The 23,949-nt window shown below is 37.8% G+C and overlaps 1 protein-coding gene across 6 annotated transcripts in view; it reads left to right on the plus strand.

The window, feature by feature from the left end:
• Positions 1–23,949, plus strand: part of SLC25A26 (solute carrier family 25 member 26) — a 129,146-nt gene that overhangs the window by 14,126 nt on the left and 91,071 nt on the right. For 2 of the 6 annotated variants that reach the window (XM_041761185.1, XM_041761184.1), the window contains exons 3-5: positions 4,613–4,722; positions 18,417–18,521; positions 19,829–19,876. In XM_041761185.1, coding sequence (XP_041617119.1) covers positions 4,613–4,722; positions 18,417–18,521; positions 19,829–19,876 — 263 coding nt within the window. The remainder of the gene's footprint in view (positions 1–4,612; positions 4,723–18,416; positions 18,522–19,828; positions 19,877–23,949) is intronic. The other 4 variants (XM_041761188.1, XM_041761187.1, XM_041761186.1 and 1 more) reach the window with 3 other exon arrangements.

Here is a 23,949-nt window from a genome sequence, read left to right on the forward strand (position 1 = left end):
TTCCTAGGTGATTGCAGTATGAGGCTGAGTTTAATAACTACTGCCTTGGAGATTCTTTTGGAGCACATGAACCTAAGAGGCCTTAAACCTTTTCTGTCTTAACTAAATTGCTCTTAGATGATGCAGCCAACTCCACTAACCTCCTCTTGGATATCTCCTTTAGGTGTCTTGCTTTTGTTGTAGTTTGGAGTCACATTATATGATTTATGGCGCTCTTATGTTGTAATCCATATAATCTGTTTTATTTAATCCATTTGTTGATGTACTTTTTTCAGATACTTATCTCATTTTGCTTACTGATGCTTTCAGTGGCACTCTGAAGCAAACCAAACAAACAAACACCACACACACACACACACACACTCTCTCTCTCTCTCTCTCTCTCTCTCTCACACACACACACACACACACACACACACACAAAATTATAGAACCTCTGGTTCTAGGAGATTTTTTTTTTCTTTTTTTCTTTTTTTTAAAAAAATTATTATTATTTTTTTATTTATTATTTATGATGGTCACACAGAGAGAGAGAGAGGGGCAGAGACATAGGCAGAGGGAGAGGCAGGCTCCATGCACCGGGAGCCTGATGTGGGATTCGATCCCGGGTCTCCAGGATCACGCCCTGGGCCAAAGACAAGCGCTAAACCACTGCACCACCCAGGGATCCCCCGATTTTTTTTTTTTTTAAGATTTTATTTTATTTCTTCATGACAGACAGAGGGAGAGAGAGAGAGGCAGAGACACAGGCAGAGGGAGAAGCAGGCTCCACTCAGGGAGCCTGACCTGGGACTCTATCCTGGGTCTCCAGGATCATACCCCAGGCTGAAGGCGGAGCCAAACTGCTGGATCATCAGGGCTGCCCTCTAGGAGATTCTTAAACTCTGGAATTTGATTTCTTTTTTCTTGGGATAATTCCTGAGTAATTCTTTCATGTTCACCTGACATTTAAATACTCATTTATGTTCATCCAGAACATAGTATTCACATAAAGATTGGTAGTACAGAGAGAAAATAGTGTTTTGCTTGTTTGGTTTTTCTCTCTTCTTCCCCCTCCTCTAGTAGCCCTTAGAACAGCAAACTGGCTTTGAGGTTATCCTTCAATTTTCATTTGTCTAAATACTTTTAGTAATTGTAGCAAGTTATTAGTGAGCACCTCTGTCAGGTATAGTTCTTCATGGGGGAGAGATGCAGCTGATCCTAGATTTTTTTTTTTTAAGATTTTATTTATTTATTCATGAGAGACACAGAGAGGAGAGAGAGAGAAAGAGAGAGCGAGGCAGAGACACAGTCAGAGGGAGAAGCAAGCTCCATGCAGGGAGCCCGATGTGGGACTCAATCCCGGGACTTCAGGACCATGCCCTGGGCCGAAGACAGGCACTAAACTGGTGCGCCACCCAGGGATCCCCAGTGATCCTAGATTTGATCATAATGTGGTCACCTGAAGAGGTTAAAAAAGTCCTGATGGGGATCCTTGGGTGGCTCAGCAGTTTGGCGCCGACCTTCGGCCCAGGTCACGATCCTGGAGTCCTGGGATGGAGTCCCGAGTCGGGCTCCCGGCATGGAGCCTGCTTGTCTCTCTTTCTGTGTCTCTGCCAATCTCTCTCTCTCTCTCTCTTTCTCTCTATCATGAATAAGTAAATAAATAAATCTTAAAAAAGAAAAAAGTCCCGATGCCTGTGTTGCACTTTCAGAGACGTGATTTCACTGATCTCAAGTGTGGCCTGGGCATTGGAGTTAAAAAAACAAAACAAAAACTTTTTATGGTATTTCCTTGATCATTCTTTTTTTTTTTTTTTTAATTTTTATTTACTTATGATAGTCAGAGAGAGAGAGAGAGAGAGGCAGAGACACAGGCAGAGGGAGAAACAGGCTCCATGCACCGGGAGCCCGACGTGGGATTCGATCCCGGGTCTCCAGGATCGCGCCCTGGGCCAAAGGCAGGCGCCAAACCGCTGCGCCACCCAGGGATCCCCTTCCTTGATCATTCTAAAAGTTCTTTTTCTCTTACAAATTTCACAGAGGAATTAGTGTTGGTAGATGGTAGTATTTGCAATACTCCATGGAGTACATGGTGCTTTTAGGCTCACAGGACTATTTTAGATTCTTGCCAGCGGGATTTAATGTACATGTGGTTTTGAACTTTTGCATTTGTGAGAAAATGCTTTTCTTGCTCTACTTCTGTTTTTTTTTTTTCCCCCCCATCCACAGAACATCAGCAGATATATGATGCTGGGTAGATAGTCAAAGTCCCTGTGTTTCAGAAATGGCCTTTTTGTTATTTTCTGTAAATTTTGGTTGAATAGAAGTTTCCTATGTGGCACCTTTTTTTTTTTTCTTCTTTAACTCTTTGTTAAGGTTCTAGTCCGGGTACAATACACCAATGTAACATTCCATGGCTGTAGACTTTTCTGAGAACATATAGTGGTCCCCCCTTATCCGTGGTTTTGCTTTCAGCGGTTCACTTACCTGTGATGAACTGTGGCCCAGAAGCAGCTGATCCTCCTTCTGATGCATCATCAGAAGTCAGTAGTAGCCTAATACTATGTCACATACCTACATCATTCATCTTACTTCATCTCATCACATAGGCCTTTTATCATCTCCCATCATCACAAGAAAAAGGGGTGAATACAGTATCGATATTTTTGAGAGACCACATTCACATAACTTTTATTACAGTGTATTGTTATAGTTCTGTTTTATTATTATTGTTGTTCATCTCTTACTTTGCCTAAATGATAAATTAAACTTTGGCATAGATATGTATGTCCAGGAAAAAATGTAGTATGTATAGGGTGTACTATCCATCATGTCAGTCCCGCGCTGGAGCCCTCCCCTGTGGATAAGGGGAGACTGCAGTATTCTGCAGTGGTGAAGACTTGGGGAAGAAGAGGACTAAGGGTTGAAAAAGGAGGAGACAGAAGACCCCTATTCAGGTTCTTTACTTCAATTTAGAAGGGAATGTAGAAAAACCATAGGTTTTTGTTTTTAAAAAGCTAGAAGAGACCTAGGTATCAGCCCAATTTCTGTTCTTTGTTGTAACTTGTCCAGAGCCTCACTTGGAACCTTGTGACATCATTTCTAATTAGTTGGGTTTTCTTGGGTGTCATCTGGAGAATTTTGGGATTTACATTTCATTTTGTTTTGTTTTTTGTTTTTTAAGTAGGCTCTACACCCAGCATGGAGCCCAAAGTGGGGCTTGAACTCTTGACTTTAGATCAAGACCTGAGATCAAGAGTTGGTGCCCGTAGGATTTATATTTCTTTCTTTCTTTCTTTTTTTTTTTTTTTTTTTAAGATTTTTATCTATTTATTCATGAGAGACACACAGAGAGAGGCAGAGACATAGGCAGAGGGAGAAACAGGCTCCCGGCAGGGAGCTTGATGTGGGACTCGATTCTAGGACTCCAGGATCATGCCCCAGCCGAAGGCAAATAGATGCTGAACTGCTGAGTCACCCAGGCATCCCAGGATTTACATTTCTAGAAGATTTTGTGTATCACAAAAGTGGCAATATAATCTGAGCAGGTTGAAATGGTTAACCAGGAAAACCTAGGAACTTGTAGCACTTTCTTCCTTCCCCTGTGGTTTGGGTGGGAGGGTGAAATGTGTAACAGGTGGAACTTACTGCTGATTGCAGTTAAGGAAATTCTAACTGTACATTTAGTGAGTATGCTGAAGTAAGGAAAGACTTATTGAGAACCACTGTGGGATTAAGGACCTATGTTAATTATGTAAAACTGTTTGCATTGGTCATTACTCCTTCAGGGACAGGAGTCCTCATTTGGCCCAGTGTTTCTATTTGTTAGCAGCCTGAGGAGAGTTTAAAGGCTTGTTGACTTTAACAATGTAGAACTGATTTTTCAGTATGAAGCTCTTTTTCTAAGTGTTTTAGACTTTACTATGATTTTGTTCAAATGTCCTTCAAAAGACGAATGTGTCTTTCATTTATCTTTCATGCCTTATCTTTTAAGAAAGTGATAAACATCTTTTGATTAACAGTACATAGCAGGTTTTAAAGCTGTCTTGTGCCTAAGATAAGTTTGTGGTGATAGTGGGAGCTTTTTTGAGATTTGATTTTCAGTTGTAATTAAATAGTTGATTATTTCCTTGATGTAAAGGTGAGATGATATAGCAAAAAGTAGCCATAGTTATTTTGAGTGAACAGCAATAAAACATTATCAAATAGATATTTTATTTAAAGTATATATTTTCAGTCTTAACCTCTTTATAAATCAGCATAGCTGATTGTTCTGTTTTATGTAACAGTAATTAGGATCACAGAAATTTGTATCTTATTCTAGAATGGTTACTAGAAAAATATCAAGTGACTTATTACTACAAAATGATGAATGCTAGGTTCGCTGTTAGGCTTCCTCAGAACTAGGAGCATGTCTTCTGCATTTTTATAAATCCAGGATTGGGCATATAATATGGGCTAAGTAAATTCTGCAAGAGTGGGGCAGGGAGGAAGAGTATGTGTTCACCTATTATCGTTATCTCTTACAATTTAATAACTAGTGTTGTAAATTTTTTTTGAAAAATCTACTTCTTAACAGTTTGAATATATATTTAAACTTTTTGAAAGACTGGCTTGTTTTAAATTTCAGCTGCTGCTTTCTTTATCACCTATGAATATGTGAAATGGTTTTTGCACACTGATTCATCTTCATATTTAATGCCTGTGAAGCATATGTTGGCTGCCTCTGCTGGAGAAGTGGTAAGTAACAAGTTATATGTGTAAAATACTTACAGAAACCATGCATATATCTTTGGTGCAGATAATATTTTGATTTTTAAAAGATAATTCTTATAAGTTATGAAAGTCTAAAACACCAATAAATGTAAATGGATTAAATACGATAGTTAAAAGATAGAGTCTAGATAGAATGAAAGAAAAATCCAGCAATATGCTATTTTCAAGAGACAGCCTAAAACATATTTATACAGAAAGAATGAAATAAAAAAGATGGAAGTAGATATCCATGCATATTGTGATGGCTTTGTGTTGTGTCAACATAACTGAGCTGGAACTCTTATTTCTTAGAACTCCCTTTCCAGGATCATTCCAGGTTATGCTGGCTATAAGAGAAACTAGCACAAGATTTGAAAGGTGGAAATGAAGCAATAGTTGTGTTGATGCTTACAAGGTTGGTGTTAGAATCTGGTCTACAGCCTCTCCAGTTCCTACTGGAACTTCCTACTGGATCCTTCAGCTTCTCTAAATTCTGAGACAGATGTGTGGGCTCTGCAGTGAAGAATGCTAGTTTATACTACAAGTCACCCACATCAGTGAGGTTGGTGAGAAACAGATGGGTCAGTTTATCCTTTGTCCTTCCCCATTTCACATCATTTCATCCTTCCCCCTGCCTGCCCTCTGATTTCTGTCCTAATACTAGATGTAGAAGTGACTATTCTACATAACCTGCTTAATCAGCTCCCACAATTACAGTTTACACCTATAATAATTCTTTATTCTTATCGCTGAAGAAGAGCTGATAGAGTTATGTTAGTGTCAGGCAAAAAAAATCACTGAAAGCCAAAAAACAAAGAGACTATCATATAGTGATATAAGGAATAATTCTCTTGGGAGATGCAATAAACTTGATATAATCTCAAAATATAAAGGAGAGATTGCCAGAAGAACAAGGAGAAATGGCTAGAAATGTAATTTTTTAAAATTTAATTTTTCGCATCATGATAATTGTACTCTTTAATCCCATTCCCTATTTCACCCATCCTCCCACCCACCAAAACTATAATTTTTGTTGGAGATGTTAACTTCTATCTGTAAAAATCTTAAGACCAGACAGGCAGAAACATTTATTGAGACCATAGAAGATTTGAACAAGAGAATGACAAGATGGGGCTAATGGATATGTGTAGAGCTCTGCACCTAAGAGTTGAAGATTATTTACTTTTTTCTAGCATACTTGGAACATGAATAAAAATGTATGAACCAGTAGTACAACAAAGTGAATTTCACAAGTAGTGTAAAGACAAGGTTGTACAGATCATTTGGTGTCTGATCATAGTAGAATAAACTTGGAAAGCAATGACAAGATAGGCAGTCCCTCTCTCAATACTGTTGTGTTGATATCTGTGTCTGTCCTTATGTCGGTACCACATAGTCTTGGTTACTGCAGTTTTGTGCTAAGTTCGGAAATTAGTAAGTACGAGTCTTCTACCTTTGTTCTTTTCTATCAAGATTGTTTTGCCTATTCTGGTCTCTTGCATTTTCATGTGAATTTTAGAATCAGCTTATCAATGTCTGTAAAAAAGGCAACTTAGATTGTGATAGGGATCACATCAAATCTGCAAATCAATTTTGGAGACAGTTGCTATATTAAAAATACTGAATTTTCCGATGTATAAATATGTGGTGTTTTACTTATTTAGGTATTACTGAATTTTTTTAAACAGCGTTTTGCAGTTTCAGAGTATAACTTTTATACTCCTCTTGGTAATTTATTCCATTTATTCTTTTTGGTGCTATTCTAAATGGAAATTTTTAAAAAATTTCATTTTTGGGGCACCTGGGTGACTTGGTTGAGTGTCTGCCTTGAGTGTCTGCCTTCATGATCCTGGAGTCCTTTAATGGAGCCCCATATTGGGCTGCCTGCACAGTGGGGGGTCTGCTTCTTCCTTTGCCTCTCTGTACCTCACATCCTTTCCTTGTGTTCTCTCTCTTGCTTGCTCATTCTCTCAAATAAATAAATAAAATCTTTTAAAAATAAAATTTCATTTTCCATTAGTTCATTGCTACATGTAGAAATGATTTTGTTTTCATATATTGATCTTGTAACTCTGGGGAACTCATTAATCAGTTCTAAAGCTGTTTAGTGGATTCCTTAGGATTTTCTATACATAAGGTCATATTCTCTGCAAATAGAGGTAGTTATACTTCTTTCTTTTCACTCTCTATGCCTTCTATTTTAATATTATTTTTTGCCTAATTAACCTGGCTGGAAGCTCTAGTACAGTGTAGAATAGGAGTGGCAAGAGTGTGAGTCCTTACGTTATTTTCTGATTTCAGGAAGGAGGTCTTAGTGTTCCACTATTAAGTATGATGTTAGCTGTGAGGTTTTCATAGATGTTCTTTATCAAGTTGAGGAAGTTGCCTTCTGTTCCTAGTTTGTTGGATGAATTTTTTCTTTTACATTGTGAAGGTTGCATTTTGTCCATGTTTCTGTTCATCTATTGAGGTAATCATGAGACTTTTGTTTTTTATTTTGCTGATATGCTGTATTACATTAATTGGTTTTCAAACATTAAACCACTCTTGCATTATTGGAATAAATCTCACTTGATCGTTGTATATAATACTTTTTACTTAGGGCTAGGTTTTGTTTACTGAGGACTTCTGTTTCTTTATTCATAAGAGATAAAAGTCTATACCTTTTATTGTGTCTTGCTAGTTTTGGTATCAAGGTAGAACGGGCCTCATAGCAGGAATTGGGAAATGTTAAGATAATTTAAAAGAAATATATAGTCAAGTTAATTATATCATTTTAGTTGATGAAAACATATCAGATTATATCTGGGAAATCCAGTAGAAAAGGAATTATGGGCAAAAGTCTGTTATACAGAAAAGCAGTATCCCTCTGTGTGATAATATGAATTGTTGAGGTTATGATGTTTGATAAAGACAAAAGATGATCTCTGCTCTTTGTTATTTTTGTGTCTTAAAAATTTATTTTCTTGTATCTAGGATATATAAAACCCCATACATTTTCATTACTGTAAAATGAGTTTCTTTTTTTAAGAATTTTAATTCTAGTATATTTAACATACAGTGTCATATTAGTTTCAGATGTATAATACTCGGGCTTCCCGAGGGGAGCCTACTTCTCCCTCTGCCATTTATTCTCTCATGAATAAATAAATAAAATCTTAAAAAAAAAAGATTTTTCAGAACCCAAATTAAGTCTGGATTTTTTAAAAAATTGCTTTCATGATTTATTGAAGTTACAAAAGTGATGGGACCAGCAGTGAGTGTATTGATTTCTGAGTGGCAGGGAACACAAGTGGTAATTCTTTCATGAGCCATGGACCCCTTTAGGAATCTAATGATTGGCTGTCTCTCCAGGAAATTGAATGCATGAACATTTTGCATAGAATTTCTGGACATTTTCATTCCCTCTACTCTTACTCGAAGTAGGAACTCCCGTGCTTGAAGTGTACTGGAAAATTAGCTCAAACTGCAATTTAAAAGCAATTTATACTTAATTTAAAAACAATCCTTTAACCTATTATCCCAGGTTTAGATTTTTTTCTGTGATTATGTTCTGATTTTAGAACCTCATTATATGCTGTATTTTTTGAGTATATAAAAGAATAACAAGTTATGAGAGTTTCAGTGCCTCTCAGAATGTGAAACTGTCCTTGTGACAGCTCTTGCCTCATTATTTTCGAATTGCATGTTGGTTAAGCTGAAATATTCTCATAAATTCAGTATTTAGTTTATATTTTATAGCATTTTGCTGAAAACAGGCAGCAAAAAGAACCTGGCCTCTTATTTCATCTCACATGGGGCCATCTTGCCTGAAAGCTAATTTGCCATGTCAAAGGATAGGCTTTCTTAAAAATTTTTTTTAAAAGATTTTATTTATTTATTCATGAGAGACACAGAGAGAGGCAGAGACATGGGCAGAGGGAAGCCCGATGGGAGACTCGATCCCAGGACCGTGGGATTATGACCTGAGCCAAAGGAAGACACTGAATCACTGAACCACCCAGGTGCTCTGGTTTTCTTCAATTTGAATACTGAAGCCTTTGTCATTGTGTTCTTTGTGTGAACTCTAGGGTGTAGGAGCCGGGGTAGGTAAATGTGAGCTAGGAAACAAGTGTTTATACCCTAGAGATAAACAGTTCTGGGATAGTCATATTTTTATTACGTCTCTCAGGATTTCTGTGATCCCTTAGATGGTAAGGGCTAATGTCAGATACCTTTTTATAGTTTCTGTAGTGCCTGGAGAACTTTAAAAAGAGAAGCAATCAGTAGTGGGTATGTAGATTGACTTCACAAGTGAGACTTATCTTGATGGTATTTGATTGATTTTAAATTTAGTTTAAATTTAGTTACAGTGTCCTATGTTGAAAAGATTTTTAGGGTGTGTGGAAATGTTGATTATGATGCTCCAGTTATCTTTGTACTTTTTTTTTTTTTTAAAGATTTTAATTATTCATTTGAGATAGCACAAATGGGGGCAGAGAGAGAGAGGGAGAACCAGGCTCCCCACTTAGCGGGGAGCCCGATATGGGGCTCGATCCCAGAACCCTGAGATCACAACCTGAACCAAAGTCAGATGCTTAACCAACTTTAAAAAAAAAAAAAAGATTTTATTTATTCATGGGAGAGACAGGCAGAGGGAGAAGCAAGCTCCCTACAGGGAGCCTGATGTGGGACTCGATCCTGGATTCCGGGATCAGGCCCTGAGCCAAAGGCAGATGCCCAACTGCTGAGCCACCCAAGCGTCCCCCCCCGCCCTTTTTTTTTAAATTTTATTTATTTATTTGAGAGAGAGAGAACACACGGGCAAGAGAGCACATGCATGAGTGGAGGGAGGGGCAGAGGTTCCCTGTTCAGAAGTTCCCTACAGTGGGTTTGATTGCAGGATCATGGGATCATGACCTGAGCCAAAGGCAGATGCTTGGACTGAACCACCTGGGTACCCCACTATCTTTATACTTTCTTAAAAATACTTACCAAAGCCATTCAGTATCTATTTTCTCAATAAATGCTTGGGAAATGTATATACTGCCTTCCTATTTTAGTACCTTGTTTCAGATTCATGGATCGAAGATCTTTGGTTTCAGATTCATACAGGTGTGGTTGCTAGAAATAAGAGAAAGAAATAGAACTTAGGAGAAGCAATTTTCATGAGTAAAATAAAGAGCAATTGGAAACATTTAAAGCTGTCAATGGTCAGAAAGGTTTAGAGACCTAGAGAAAATAAGAAATAGTTTCGTTCCCTCATTGTTCTGTAACACATACTTTGATAGAAGATTGCTAATTTGCTAATAGACTCTTAGAAACAATAACATATTGTTATTGTTGGTATCCTTTGTGTCCACAATTGCTTTGTTGTAGCACTTCTAAGTATATGAAAGAAAGAAAAGCACAGTGCCCTAATAACCATCCCCTGTAGCAGCACCTTGATTAAAACTTAATGATGAATCAATAAAACTATAATTACAACCTTCTACCTTATGTTTGTAATTTAGAATACAGTAAAATCAATCAAATAAGATTTAATATGTAACAACAGTAAGATAGTCTTTTGTGCCATTTTTATTAGGAAGTTTGCTGCACCAAATCTCTAAATCCCTGCCTCAATTATTTTGCAGCTCAGCTTTCATCAGACACAGAAGAAGCCCTGTGAGAAGTAGAATCTGTAATTAGATCAGAAGGGTTGGGGGCAGGTTTACTCTAATACAGCAGATGCTGTAACATTACAGCTATAGTGATGTTTTAAGTCTTTAAGATTTTACTTTTCCTAGGTCTTATCCTACTTTTGGCTTAAGTTCATATTGTTTGCAGAAATAAAAGAACATTGACATTTCGTTGCAGCCTAATGCAGCCACTCTGAATTTAATGTGTGCATGGGTGACAGATGTGTGGATGTCCCTATATACATAGATGCAGGTTGATTATCCTTTTTGGCCACATTCTAATTTGGGATTGAGAAAGCTAGGAAATAAATCATATCATGTTTTGTAGATACTTTTCTGACAGCTTCTAATAGTAGTTCTCCAAGTGCAGCCCAGAGAGCACCTACTTTAGATTCAGTTGCCTGGGCAGGTTACAAATGATGATTTTTGGAGATGGCACCCGGAACCCTGCATTTTATTTTATTTTTTAAAAAGATTTTTATTTGAGAGTAGGAGAGAGAGAACAAGCAGTGGGGAGGGGTGGGGGTAGAGAGAGGCGAGAGACAGATGCAGACTCCCTGCTGAGCAGAGAGCCCAACGTGGGACTTGATCTAGGACCCTGAGATCATGACCTGAGCTGAAGGCAGATGCTGGATTGACTGAGCCACCCAGGAGCCCTGGAACCCTGCATTTTAAACAAAATTCCTAGGTATTCTGGTACTCAGTGATATTTAAGCACCACTGATTTAGAGTTATCAAAAATTTAAATGTATATTCCACTACCAAATGTTTTTACCTAATTGGTTCAGCAGTCCCACACTGAAGAATATGTTAGCTAGTGGCTCAAGGAGTGCCATATACTGATCAGAAGTGCAATTCCTTTTGTCTTCCTCAGAATTATATACTTTTAGGCCTACTAAAAGGCCTAGTTTAATAAAGACTGGCTAGTTCTGAGGGTGGCAGTGCACTCAGACATGTCGATTTGGATTTTGGAAATAAAGTGAGGGTGGCACCAAGATCTGACATTTCCTTCAAGGCCCATGCCATCTAAGATGCCTTGAAAACAAAGGCAATTTATGTTGTTTAGCTTATCTACCAACTGACAAGGTCCTTGGACCTTCTATGTGCTGTAGTCCATACAGGGCTCATTGGTTATAAGCATATGGATTAAGTACATCATTAGCACCTCATTTTTTTTTCCAGCTTTCCCACTGAATTGGCTATTTGGAAGTTCATGCCTTGATTCAGGGAGGAGTGTGTGTCAGCAACAAAACACATGTTAGTTACCATTGTGTTTTCCCAAGTGGGACTTAGGCCATTTTTGATTATATTGTTAATATGTTTTAAAATACATTTATAGGGGCACCTGTCTGGCTATGTCAGGGGAGCATGCAACTCTTGATCTAAGGTTGGTTAGTTTGAGCCCACACAGGATACAGAGATTTCTTTAAAAAAAATTAAGGATCTCCTGAGTGGGTCATCTGATTAAGCATCCAGCTCTTGGTTTTGGCTCAGGTCATGGTCTCAGAGTTGTGAAATCAAGTCCCATGTCACGCTCCTCACTCAGCAGGGAGTCTGCTTGAGATTCTCTCCCTCTTCCCCTCCTCTTCCCTCTCCACTCCCCACTCATACACTCTCTCTCAAATAAATAAACCTTTATAAAAAGACCCTGAATTCCTTAAAAATTTTTTATATGTATTTATAGTGGTTTTTTTTAAGATTTTATTTATTCATGAGAGACGAACAGAGAGAGGCAGAGACATAGGCAGAGGGAGAAGCAGGCTCCCTGCTGGGAGCCTGATGTGGGGCTCAATCCCAGGACCTGGGAACACAACCTGAGCTGAAGGCAGATGCTCAACTGCTAAGCCACCCAGGCGTCCCGTTGTGCACATATTTAAGCTCTCTGACAGTCTTCTGAGTTCAGTCAGCTAAGCACACCCTACTTTTCAGCTGTCTCAGCCATATGACCCTGAGTGAAAGTGAATGTGCAGAACAGGGAGGAAGAGGGGGACAGGACCTGAGAGTCTGTCTGGGCATGGCATGGCCCATGTCTGGTGATGATCCTGCTTAAAGTATAAGCATGAATGTACAAAGAAATTTATCAGGGAGGCTTTATAAAGAACAGTTTTCCCCACCATCCCTCCAGTTTTTCTTTTTTAAAGATTTTATTTATTTATTTTTAAAGAGAGCAAGAGAGGAGTGAGAGACTGTGAGCAGGGAGAGGGATAAAGAGAGAGGGTGAGAATCTTAAGCAGAGTGTGGGGCTTGATGTGAGGCTTGATCCCAAGACCATGAGATCATGTCCTGAGCCGAAATTAAGAGTTGGCTGCCCAACCAACTGAGCCACCCAGTCTCCCCCATCCCACTAGTCTCTTAATGACTTCCTTCTTTAACACATTTCAGTTTGTTTTCTGTTTTATAGATTTTCTTTTCTTTCCTTGTTATAGTATGCAGCATTAGTTCAGATGATATTGATTCATCATCTAGGAGAGTGTATTTCATTGACTATCTTGTTTAATTAGTGGTCAAGAGGGAAGGGAAGCTCTGTTGGCTTTTTATTTAAGAGCAGCATCGGTTTTTGGAACACAAGTTCAGTTTTATAGAAATAGTGAACAAGATTTTCATGTAAGATGATGAAGTTGAAATAGTTTCAAGCCACAAGAGTGTTACTTGGTCAGTTATTGCCATTACAGTGTAAGGAGGAAAACCAAATACTTCTCTCCAAGGACCAAACTGGTGATGATAGGATTAGTTATTTCTGAGCAAGTCTGCATTTGACAAACCTTTACATTTTCAGATGTTATTTTGTTAAAATTAGGGTTCTTGGTGGCATGATGAATTAAATGCCACTATTACAAAATTGCTTTGATTTATAATTGTATACTTTTCAATATTTGAGTGCCTATTCTCTGTCGGACACTGTGATGGGTGCTTAAAAACACAGAACAATAAATATTGATTCCTGTCCTTGGGGAACGTATAAATAAATTGGATACGTTTATTATAGAACTAGAGAATACATGAGGATTTCTGTAACGAGGTAGCATATGGATCATAGATGACAAGTAACACAGATCAGAGTTGGAACTCTGACTTGTCACATAGCTTATTTGCTGTGTGTCCATAGACTATTTACTTAACCTCACTGTGTTGCTGTTTTCCTTATCTAAAAAAACAGGATTAATGTGCCTCACTCACAGTTCTTCTAAGGATTAAGTGATACATCACTTAAAAAGTGCTCAGCCTAGCATCTAGTCCAGTAAATATTGGTTCCAGTCCATGTCACACAAAGTGCAGGATGTAGCACAATTTTAGAGTTTGGGGAAGGAATCACTTCAGAAGATGATGAAAATTCAGAGAATTTCAGTGACTCGTTCAAGGTTTCCCAGCTGCTGTGGACCGTAAAACACTATTGTAGAATGAATGGTTAGACAGACACTTCTCTGCATACTTCCAGGAGCACTTTCGTCTTTTACTTTTCATAATATTTTAAAAATGGCAAAAGTGGTGCAGAATTGGCAACGAGATGTGTATTACTCTGGTAATATTGTGAATTCTGAACACTTTTTTTTTTTTTAAGATTTTTATTAAGTAATCTCTATACCCAGTGGGGCTCGAACTGACAACCCAAGATCAAGAGTTGCATGGTCCACTGACTCAGCCGGTCATATGCCCCGTTGTGGGTTTCTTAAAATAAGAAAAGGTTAGAGTTCTAAAATGTGCTGTTGGTTACTATGGTAGACAAAGAAATGGTCCCCTAAAGATATCCTAGACCCTAAAATCTGTGAATATGTTATCTAGCATGGCAAAAAGGACTTAGCAGACAAGATCAAGTTAAGGATCTTGAGATGGGAAGATTTTCCTGGATTATCTAGGTGAGCCCAGTGTAATTATAAACATCCTTACAAGAGGAATACAGGGAAGCTGAGGATAGAGGCTTTAAGATGCTGTGCTCTGTCTTAGAGAGGGACCACAAACCACAGAATGTGGTAGCCTCTAAAAATGAGGGACTAGATGCTCCCTTAGAGCCTCCAGAAGGAATACCACCTGGCTGACAATTTGGTTTCAGCTCAGTAAGACCTCCAGAATTTTACGAGTAAATTTGTGTTATTTTAAGCCTCTTACTGTGTGGTAATTTATTAGAGCAGCAATAGGCAAGTAATATAGTTAGCATTAGATGTCAGTCTCCTCCACTATCAGATTTTATGTGTGTTTAAGTCTACACCTCTGTCCATGGGGTTTTTGTCACCTCCTGTGAAACCACAGCTCATTTCTGTTACGGAAAGGAACAAAAGTGAAAAAGCCATTTAAGGCTAAAGTTTTGTGTAGAATTGTGTGAACAGCCTTCACAAAGCCTAAAAGATGATGTAATTATTTTTGTTGAAAAGATTATTAACCTGATAATCCAGACTTCTGCCTAGAGTCTGGATTATCAAGGATAGTAGTTTTGTCAGAGCCAAGACTAGCAAAAATGAAAAATTTTTATTCTAGTGTCTATGGGTTGTTTATGTGAGTGGAAAGAGTCTAGATGTAAGAAATGTATTATGGGGGGACGCCTGGGTGGCTCAGTGGTTGAGTGCCTGCCTTCAGCCCAGGGTGTGATTCTGGGGTCATGGGATTGAGTCCCATGTTGGGCTCCCTGCATGGAGCCTGCTTCTCCCTCTGCCTGTGTCTCTGCCCCTATCTCTGTGTCTCTCATGAGTAAATAAAATTTTTAAAAAAAGAAATGTATTATGAATTTAGGTGCCCCATCAGTGGATAAAATTTAAACTCTAAGGATGGTAAATCAGGAGTTAGAAAATTGCTGTTAGGATTATTTTATTGGCAGCTGTGATTCCATTAGTAACCAGGAGATGGCAGAGTTGACACACAGATGAGCTGTTCCATCCTAGAGGTTTTGATTTTAAATGGTGGTCTGGAAAGGTACGTTAGGTATTCTTAATTTGGAAACCTGCTTCCCAGAATTTTGAGAATTGTACAAAGAAGGTGAAATAAAATACAACTAAGTAAGTTGTGCATTTCAGAAATTTTCAGGGTGTTGAGGTTCCTCTCCCTCTTACTCATTTATCACATTGGAGTTTACTCTGCAAAGCCCAAAGCAGCCTTTGCTTTGAATGTGATTAAATTTTGGATGTATTCCCCTTATTTAGGTTTCTCTGTTGAGCTTACTGTAGGTTTGCCTGTCTAAACATGAAGAACTAGCTCATACTGAACTTTGAAACTTTAATTTCATTGGGTGTACATATATATGATAGATCTTTGATGAGAAATAATTCTCGAGATGATAACCAAAAGATATGGTTTCACCCTTACTTCCTAACCCAAGTAGTGCTCTGACCCTCCCTAACCTTTGTCTCAGATTGATATGTATTTAATCATGCTGACAATTGGCTTCTAGTATCGGAGGCCTATTAACAGGCTGTTGATTAGGTTTCACCAAGAAAAATAAAAATCAGATAAGTTACTGTGAGCTGTGTTGGCCTGGTTGGGGAAAGGATCTTAATGGAAGACATTATTGGTGATGCCCAGTGACCTTGAAGAGCATTTCAAGAGTGAGAGGACAGGGGTGCCTGAGTGGCTGAGTCTGTTAAACATTTGCCTTTGGCTCAAGGTCCTGGGATTGAGCCCTGAATTGGGCCTGCTCAGTGGGGAGCCCATTTTTCCCTCTCTCTCTGCCTCTCCCCTGACTCCTGTGCCTGCACACACCCTCTCTCAAATGGATACATCTTAAAAAAAAAAAAAAAAGATGAGTGAGACAGTGACAGGTTGGCTGTGTAGAAGGTAGGTGGCTGTGACAATGAAAGAACCAGAAAGAACCAAAGATTTAGCAGCATCTCTGTCCCTCCCTCTTCCTCCTCTGCCCTCATACCTTTTATCAAACGGGAGGGTGAAATTCACTGTAATTTTTCCCCTTTTTACATAGTTAGTCGTAGCACCCGTAGTTTTATATCTTGGTGGTTAGTAAATGCTAGATGGAGACATTCAGGTCTCCATTGCAAAAAACAATTCAAGTTAAACACGTCAAGTAAGTTTTTATTTACCTCAAAGAAAGAAAAACCTTGACAGCTGGTTGATATCATTGATAATGATATCAATTTTTAATCTGAAGTTTGTCATGCTTTTTGGTATGTTTAATTCTAATGAAGCCAGTATTACATTTTAATGCTGACAAAAGATGGGAACATATTTTTTATTTATGTAAAATCTTAGTCATTTTGTCTTCTGATAGACCTCTGACATATAAAACACTCTTGGATTTAATGAAAATGCCACCATTCCTGTGTCATGGAATCATACTGAACCCTAGATTTGTGAGGAAAGAATGCTCTAAAGAATGGATTTACCAAGAGACCCACAGATAACATTATTTCCTTTCATGGAATCACAGTCCTGTAACATGTTTTTGTTCTTGTGCAGTGAAATACCCTGTTGTGGCTCAGATTCAAATCCAAGAAAGATCAGAGTTAATAGAAAACCAAATTGAAGGCAGTGGAGTCACTGGAAGAAATAGACAGTGGCCTCTCTCTTATGCCAAAATTGCCATGCCGTGCAAGTCAGGAAGCCGTGCTGGGGTGCTTTGTACCTCTTCAGTTAGCGAGATTGTTTTTCATCTGAGAACCTTTTCAAAGTTTTTGTTTTGCTTCTGTATTTTTAAGAAATAAAAATATAATCTAAGAACATGAAGGGTTATGAAGCATGAAGTTCCATAAATATTTATACTAAGCCACACAAGGAGACAATTCCTATTTTCTTGACATATTGGGGTTGTATTTCACTCTTGACCTCTTGAATTGAAAAATACAAGGAGTTAGTGAGCTTTTTTCCTTCTTTTCTCTTTTCTTTTTTATTTATTTTCATTTCTTTAATGAGTTTTAGATGGTAGGAGCTATCCTTTTAGGTTCATGTAAGTTTCAATGATCTTTATTTTCTGTCCTTGTTTATAAGTATGACTTTAAAAGTTTACACACTTATCAAGAGTAACATGATTTATGCCCGGTTTTAGGCCTTAGTGGTAAGGTGTTTAATTTGTTTTTTGCATGTGTGATTATCTCTAAATTAAAAATAAGTATTTGTCAAGGCTAATAAGTAGGATTGCATTGAAAAGCATATTTTAAAATTATTTTTAAAGATTTTAGTTTTTTATTAGAGTGAGAGAGGGAGAACATGATTTGGGGGAGGGTCACAGGGAGAGGGAGAAACAGACTCACCGCAGAGTGGGGAGCCTAATGCGAGGCTCAATCTCTGGACCCTGAGATCATAACCTGAGCCAAAATCAGATGCTCAACTGCTTGAGCTACCTAGACTCCAAAAAGCGTTTTTTAAAATTAGCCCTTTCATTTTATTTTCTCCCTCAATTAAAATCTTTGGTCCATAGCAGATATATTTACTCTTTGATATTATGTTAAAGAAAGTAGTCAAGTAGTAACACCTGTTGGTTTTAGAGAATTTAGAAATGCTGGTAGGCAGAAAAGAAGTAGCAAAATTACCTGTAATCCCACTTTGTGTGTGTATGTGGGCAGGGGGCTGTCTAGGATGCTGGGGTTGGGAACTAGTTGAAGCTGGGGTGGTTAGTAGGATAGAAGATGAGGTGTAAGCAGCTGACGAGCAGTCTTGGATCTATTGCTGTGTGCATTATTGACAGTAAAGGAAAAGCCCTTTTGATTCCTTCTTTCAACCTATTTGAAATGGCTGTCATGTGAACACTAGATGATGCTGTTCTAGCTGTTGGGGATTCAGAATAAGTAAGTAAATAAGCAAAGTGTTTCTTGCCATTGAGGCCCTCATAGAGAGGAGAGATGGACTTAGAACAATGTATGAGGATTGATACAGGCAAGACAAGGGAGGAGAGGTTCTGGGCTGACAAAATAATGCATGTCCATTAAGAGTCCAAGTTTTTTAGGTTGAAAAAATACCTTTTGATGTCTTGCACTGAGCATGTACATTATCCCTTTTTAACTATAATTTTTTGCTTATGAAGAAAATTTCAATTTTCACAGCAGTTACTTCTTTTTTAGGATGTAATTAAATTATATATTTTAGGTTGCCTGCCTGATTCGAGTTCCTTCAGAAGTGGTTAAGCAGAGGGCACAGGTATCTGCTTCTTCAAGAACATTTCAGATTTTCTCTAACATCTTATATACAGAGGTGAGATGTATTTTTAAACTATTTTTCTTTATTGAGAAAGGTTTTATAGTAATTAATATGAATACTGTGATTTTTCAGATCCGAAGTCTTAGAAGAGACCATAAAGCTTAATTTAATGCCCAATCACAGCAACTTTTTATACTAACGATATCTCTGCCTTTCCGTTTTCAAATTTAATTTTAATTTTTTCCCCCAAATTTCTAAACAACACATACTGAGTTGTTTATATGTCCTACATTGTAATTGTCCTGTACTAGTTTCAGAATCAGACATGGAATAAATTGTGAAAATGTGGAGTGAATAAAGCTGTCATATTAAAATGTTACTACAAATTTGAGGACCCAAGGAAGAGAAGTATAAGAATGGACATAGAGGGACGCCTGGGTGGCTCAGTGGTTGAGTGTCTGCCTTTGGCTCAGGGCGTGATCCTGGAGTTCTGGGATCGAGTCCCACATCAGGGCTCCCTGCATGGAGCCTACTTCTCCCTCTGCCTGTGTCTCTGCCTTCTCTCTGTGTCGCTCATGAATAAGTAAATAAAATCTTAAAAAAATGGATATAGAGACTAGCATTATAACTTTTATGTTAAAATTAATTCCTTTTTTACTTGTTAATGTTATGGGTCAGAAGTTAATCTTGCTGTCCATGTCACTAGGGACCATCGAACTGCTCTTCTTTGTATTCTTTACAGAAGCCTTTCTTTTTTTTTTTTTTAATAGTAATTAGTCATGTGGAAATTTTCAATGTGTCTAGGTTTTAGAAAACATTTTTCTTAATGGTCCCTTTGTCACTTAGGTGAGGAGATACTGAGTATTTAATCATAGGACCATGAGAGCAACTCAGTAAAGGGACCCTGTTGTTAGTCAGGTGGACAGTTAAATAAATCAGGGCTTGTCCAGAGATATTTATTACCATGGAGAGATTATTAATGAATTTCTGATGTCTTCTGATTGAAACTATGAAATCTAATTCTATTTTTATATGAAAGGATGATTGGCATTTGGTGCATTTGCTTTTTGGAATATTTTTATATAAAACACCTCAAGTATAATTTTCAGGAGCAGAAATTTTGATAACAATTGAAGTGGTCAGTTTGATTATTTTAGAGATGTTCCTGTTTTAAGGGGAGCTGACCTGAGCCTTACGTACTTTAGGTCGGTTTGTAACCTTTAACGTCTTATGGAACGGTGCTCATTGTGAATGTTTTAAAACTCTGACTTCAGAAAAGGTAAATTTGCCTTTCTCAGAATGTCATTCCAAACTTTATGCTATTCTGACTTTCTGAGCTCTTGGTCTTTTGTTTGTTTCAGGGCATCCAAGGATTGTATCGAGGCTATAAAAGCACAGTTTTAAGAGAGGTAACTCACTTAATTTCCAGTATTGAAGTATGAAAGAATGCTATGCCTTGTTGAGTAAATTTATTCAGAGAAATTTTTATTTAAAAAATCAAAAAGGGGAATTATGATCACTTTTTGAAACACTGTTTAGTCTTATCCTGGTTCTTAGCTCTGATGAATGGGCAGAATGGGTTTGCTGGAAGAATTGTCCCCCAGATGAGAATGGCACTCATCCTGTGCTTCATTGTTGCTAGAGTGGCCAAATGTTTTCGGCTGAAATAGTAAGAAACAACTACTAAGGGTAACATACCAAGTTAATAATTATCAGAATACACAAAATTAATGAAAAATTGGTAATGAAAGAAGCACTTGAAGAGACAAGTGTCTCAGAAGTCTGTATCATGCAGTCAACTCTTGCCTTCCTCATAACAAGATATGATGAGCTGGGAAATTCCATCTGTACTGGAGTGCTGGCCGTGTGGGTGGCTTGCCACCCAGTGTGCCCCCAGCAGCCACTTAACCTTTTGCGACTTCTAACTCTGAAATTCTGGGATCCATTACATTTCTTCTTCTTTTAGTTGAAAAAGCAAAGTGATTTTAGTATATTCTTATGGGAAGTATGTTTTAATTTTTACCTCACGTAGAGGACGATATTTTGAAGTTCAAAAGTTGATTTATACAAGATTTATGACAAGTCTTTGGGTTGGGATATAATTTTCTTCCTTTCTTTCTTGCTTTATTGAGGTGTAATTGACAACTAAAATAGTAAGATATTCAAAGTGTACAGTGTGATGATTTGATGTATGCATATATACATTGTGAAAAGGATTGGGACAGATTTTCTATTAAATAAAATACAAAGAGGAATCTGCATACCTATGCTCTGTATTCTTTTTTTCTATTTGGAATTCCCTAGGTGCTAAAATGTTTGCATTTATAAAAATGTTTTTAATGTAAATAAACATTGCTATAATTAGTAGAACATTGAAATTGTTTGAAGTCCCTAATTTTATTCCCAGGTTGTTTTTGTTTTGTTTTTTACTATAGACTACAGTCTCTTTTATGAAACACCAACACTGGTACATGTTATTTGAAGCTTTGATTTCTGCAATGTAACAGCCTTTAGGGTAGTGTGGTGTAGTTAATGTAGATCTTTGAAAAACTTATTTTGAAGGAAAACTGAATGTTTCAAAATTAGTTTATTTGTGTGATGGTGAACTTCTGTTTTTCAAAAATATCACCCATACTATATCTTCATTCTGTACTTATTTTCTAACTCACTAAACATGTGTGATTTACTCAGATTTCACTAGGGTACAGCAAACCAGGGGTGGGGGGACACTGAACCTTTTTTATTTTTCTGAGAGATGCTGAATAAATGAATATATTTATGTGCCGGGCAATACTGGTTTTGCATACAAACAGATAAAACACATGGTTACAACTGCATTCTATTCTTTTAAAAATTTGTTTTGACATATGTCACACTAATAATTAATTTCTAGGCTTCAGATTTTGCAAATAGTATGACCCTACCGAGATGACTTTGTTTACTGAAAATGGCAGTGCTTTGTTGGAAATTTAATTGGGGTCTTCTGCATTATGCGTATTCATAAAAGATCCTTCAGAACTGATTTTAGTTGAAATATTGCTTTTGTACAGATTCTCTGATAGAACGAGAGAAGAATTATCACTGAATGAAACAAAGCTTCTTTTCAGAATGGAAATATAAGAAGTGATATATCTACTTTAAACAAAATTTTTACATTACAAATAGTTTCAATTCCTACATTATTCTGACACCAATATCAAATCTTTTTGCCAAGAGCTTGTCTGATTGTTTCAATAAGAAAATACATTGAAGTCTTAGTGAGAATCACCAGGAAACTCATATGGTTATTCTGTGTACAATTTTTCCTTTAAAACAAGTTTTATCTCCCTAGTGGTAGCCTATTAGAATGAGATTGAAGTTTGAATCCATGCATTATAAGATAGATTATGTCTGTTCTTTAGATTTTGTGAATGCCGTCCTTTTTTTTCTTTTTTTCTGTGTTTGATGTTTTTGGAGATCGAGTGTTTATCCCTTATGTTCTCTTAAATTATTTCAGTTACTGTGAATTTTAGATGGAGTCTAAGCAAGGTCAACAGATTATACCTCATCCCTTCAGTATTCGTTTGTCTCATGATCTTGGCCAAATTAGATGCGGCCAAGCACTGTGCTGGAGTAGTGTCATTGTAATAAGATGGAAATGTGGAGCAAAACCACAGCTGCTTTCCTAGTCAGACTAATTTCAGAATGTCCATTGTCCTGAAAGTTCTATGGAGAGCAGCCTCATGATCTTCTTTGTGAATTAAAAGGACTTCTAAAGAGGAAGAAAGCTGAGAAAGACAAGTTGTTTCAAAAGAAGTAAGAATGAGTTAAGCTCTGCAAATGCATTTTATCCATAGATTCTCCTTAGCATCATTTTAAAAGTGCTTACTCTGTGTTGGACACCATGCAGAACATTTTTGCCCTCAAGGATTTATGTTCTTGTGGGAAAATGACTAGGAATAGATAACTTTATAGTGCTCTGGTGATACATAGGTACAAAATGTGGCTGGGGTATAGAGGAAGCAGTGCTTGAATGGTACTTAGTATTTGTTGCATTGATATAAATGAAATGATGACTTAATTCTCAAAGGTGTGGCAATTAGAAATAGTCGAGACAGGCAGTGGCAGATGTAACATTATGAGCAAAGGCACAAGGGTGTAAAAGTACCTGTATACCTTGCTTAGCTCAGCAGCATTGGGGTTTTCATGCCTACAGAAGAGGCAAGAGTGATTTCCCTCTACCTCAGTCCAAGTGAGGATGCTGCAGGGAGGCACTCAACCAGGTAGGGTATTTGCAAGAAGAGGTTGAGCCTCCCTGTAGCTGGATCCCTGCCAGGGGACTGTAGTACATCACATGCGAGTAAGCCTTGGAAGAGCCTAGCATGTGTCCCCCAGAATTTGGAGACTAAGTTACTGGTGTTTGACTCTTGTCTGCATAAATCTGATGGTAAGATGGCAGTTGGAGCTGCCTCAGTGGCAGGGAAGATGTTGCCATTGTGATCATGAATGACTCCAGACTTCTTTTTGGTAGATAAGAGTAGCTGCTATGGAGAAGTAAGATGGGTAAGGATTATCTCCTTTCTCTCCCCACAGCTTTGCTGCCAGGCTTCAATGAAAGCAGCTCTCCCACCAAACTCTGTTACACATGCAGTCAAAATCAAGCAGACCAAACAGATCACTCAACCTGTTCTATAAGTTCATTGAAGCCTTGGATCTGTCCCTTTAGGGCCTCCAAATTACCACGGGTTGAAAAGTTCACTTCCAGGTAGCTTTTCCATTGTAGTTACCCTTCTTGTCTATTTTAGATAGTAGAATTCCCCTCATGCAGTGGCTGGAAATGGGTACCTTTAGGAATCAAGCCTCAGGATTATCCTTCAGGGTCTACCCCAGCTCTGTTGTCTGCTCCCTCAGTTTTTCTCCCCCTCAAACTCTTTTTTTTTTTTTTTTTTTTAAGATTTTATGTATTTATTCATGAGAGACACATAGAGGGGCAGAGACACAGGCAGAGGGAGAAGCAGTCTCCATGCAGGGAGCCCGACGTGCGACTTGATCCCGGAACTCCAGGATCACGCCCCGGGCCAAAGGCAATGCTAAACTGCTGAGCCAGTCGGGCTGCCCTGCCCCTCAAGCTCTTGATGTTATATAAATCTGTATGTTTTACCAGAGACATAGGTGTTCATTTGTTTCTTTAGCAAAATATTTTCGGGGTGACTTTTTTTAAATCACTTTGTAAAAATGACCATCTCAATTTTATGCTTGCATAGTACTCCAGTGTATACATGAGCCATTGGTTTCTTGCTGGTGGACATGACAGACATCTTGCAGTGAATGTTCTTGTTCTTATGTCATTTTGTATATGGTTGAGGATGTTTGTAGATTAAATGCCCAAAGTGAGATTGCTTGGCTAAAGGTGTATTACATTGGTAATTTTGATACATATGGCCAGTTTGCCCTTCGTGGAAATACCAGTCAACACTGTTTTTTTTTTTTTTTTTAAAGACTT

This window comes from Vulpes lagopus, chromosome 7 (genome assembly GCF_018345385.1).
Source record: "Vulpes lagopus strain Blue_001 chromosome 7, ASM1834538v1, whole genome shotgun sequence".
NCBI lineage: Eukaryota > Metazoa > Chordata > Mammalia > Carnivora > Canidae > Vulpes > Vulpes lagopus.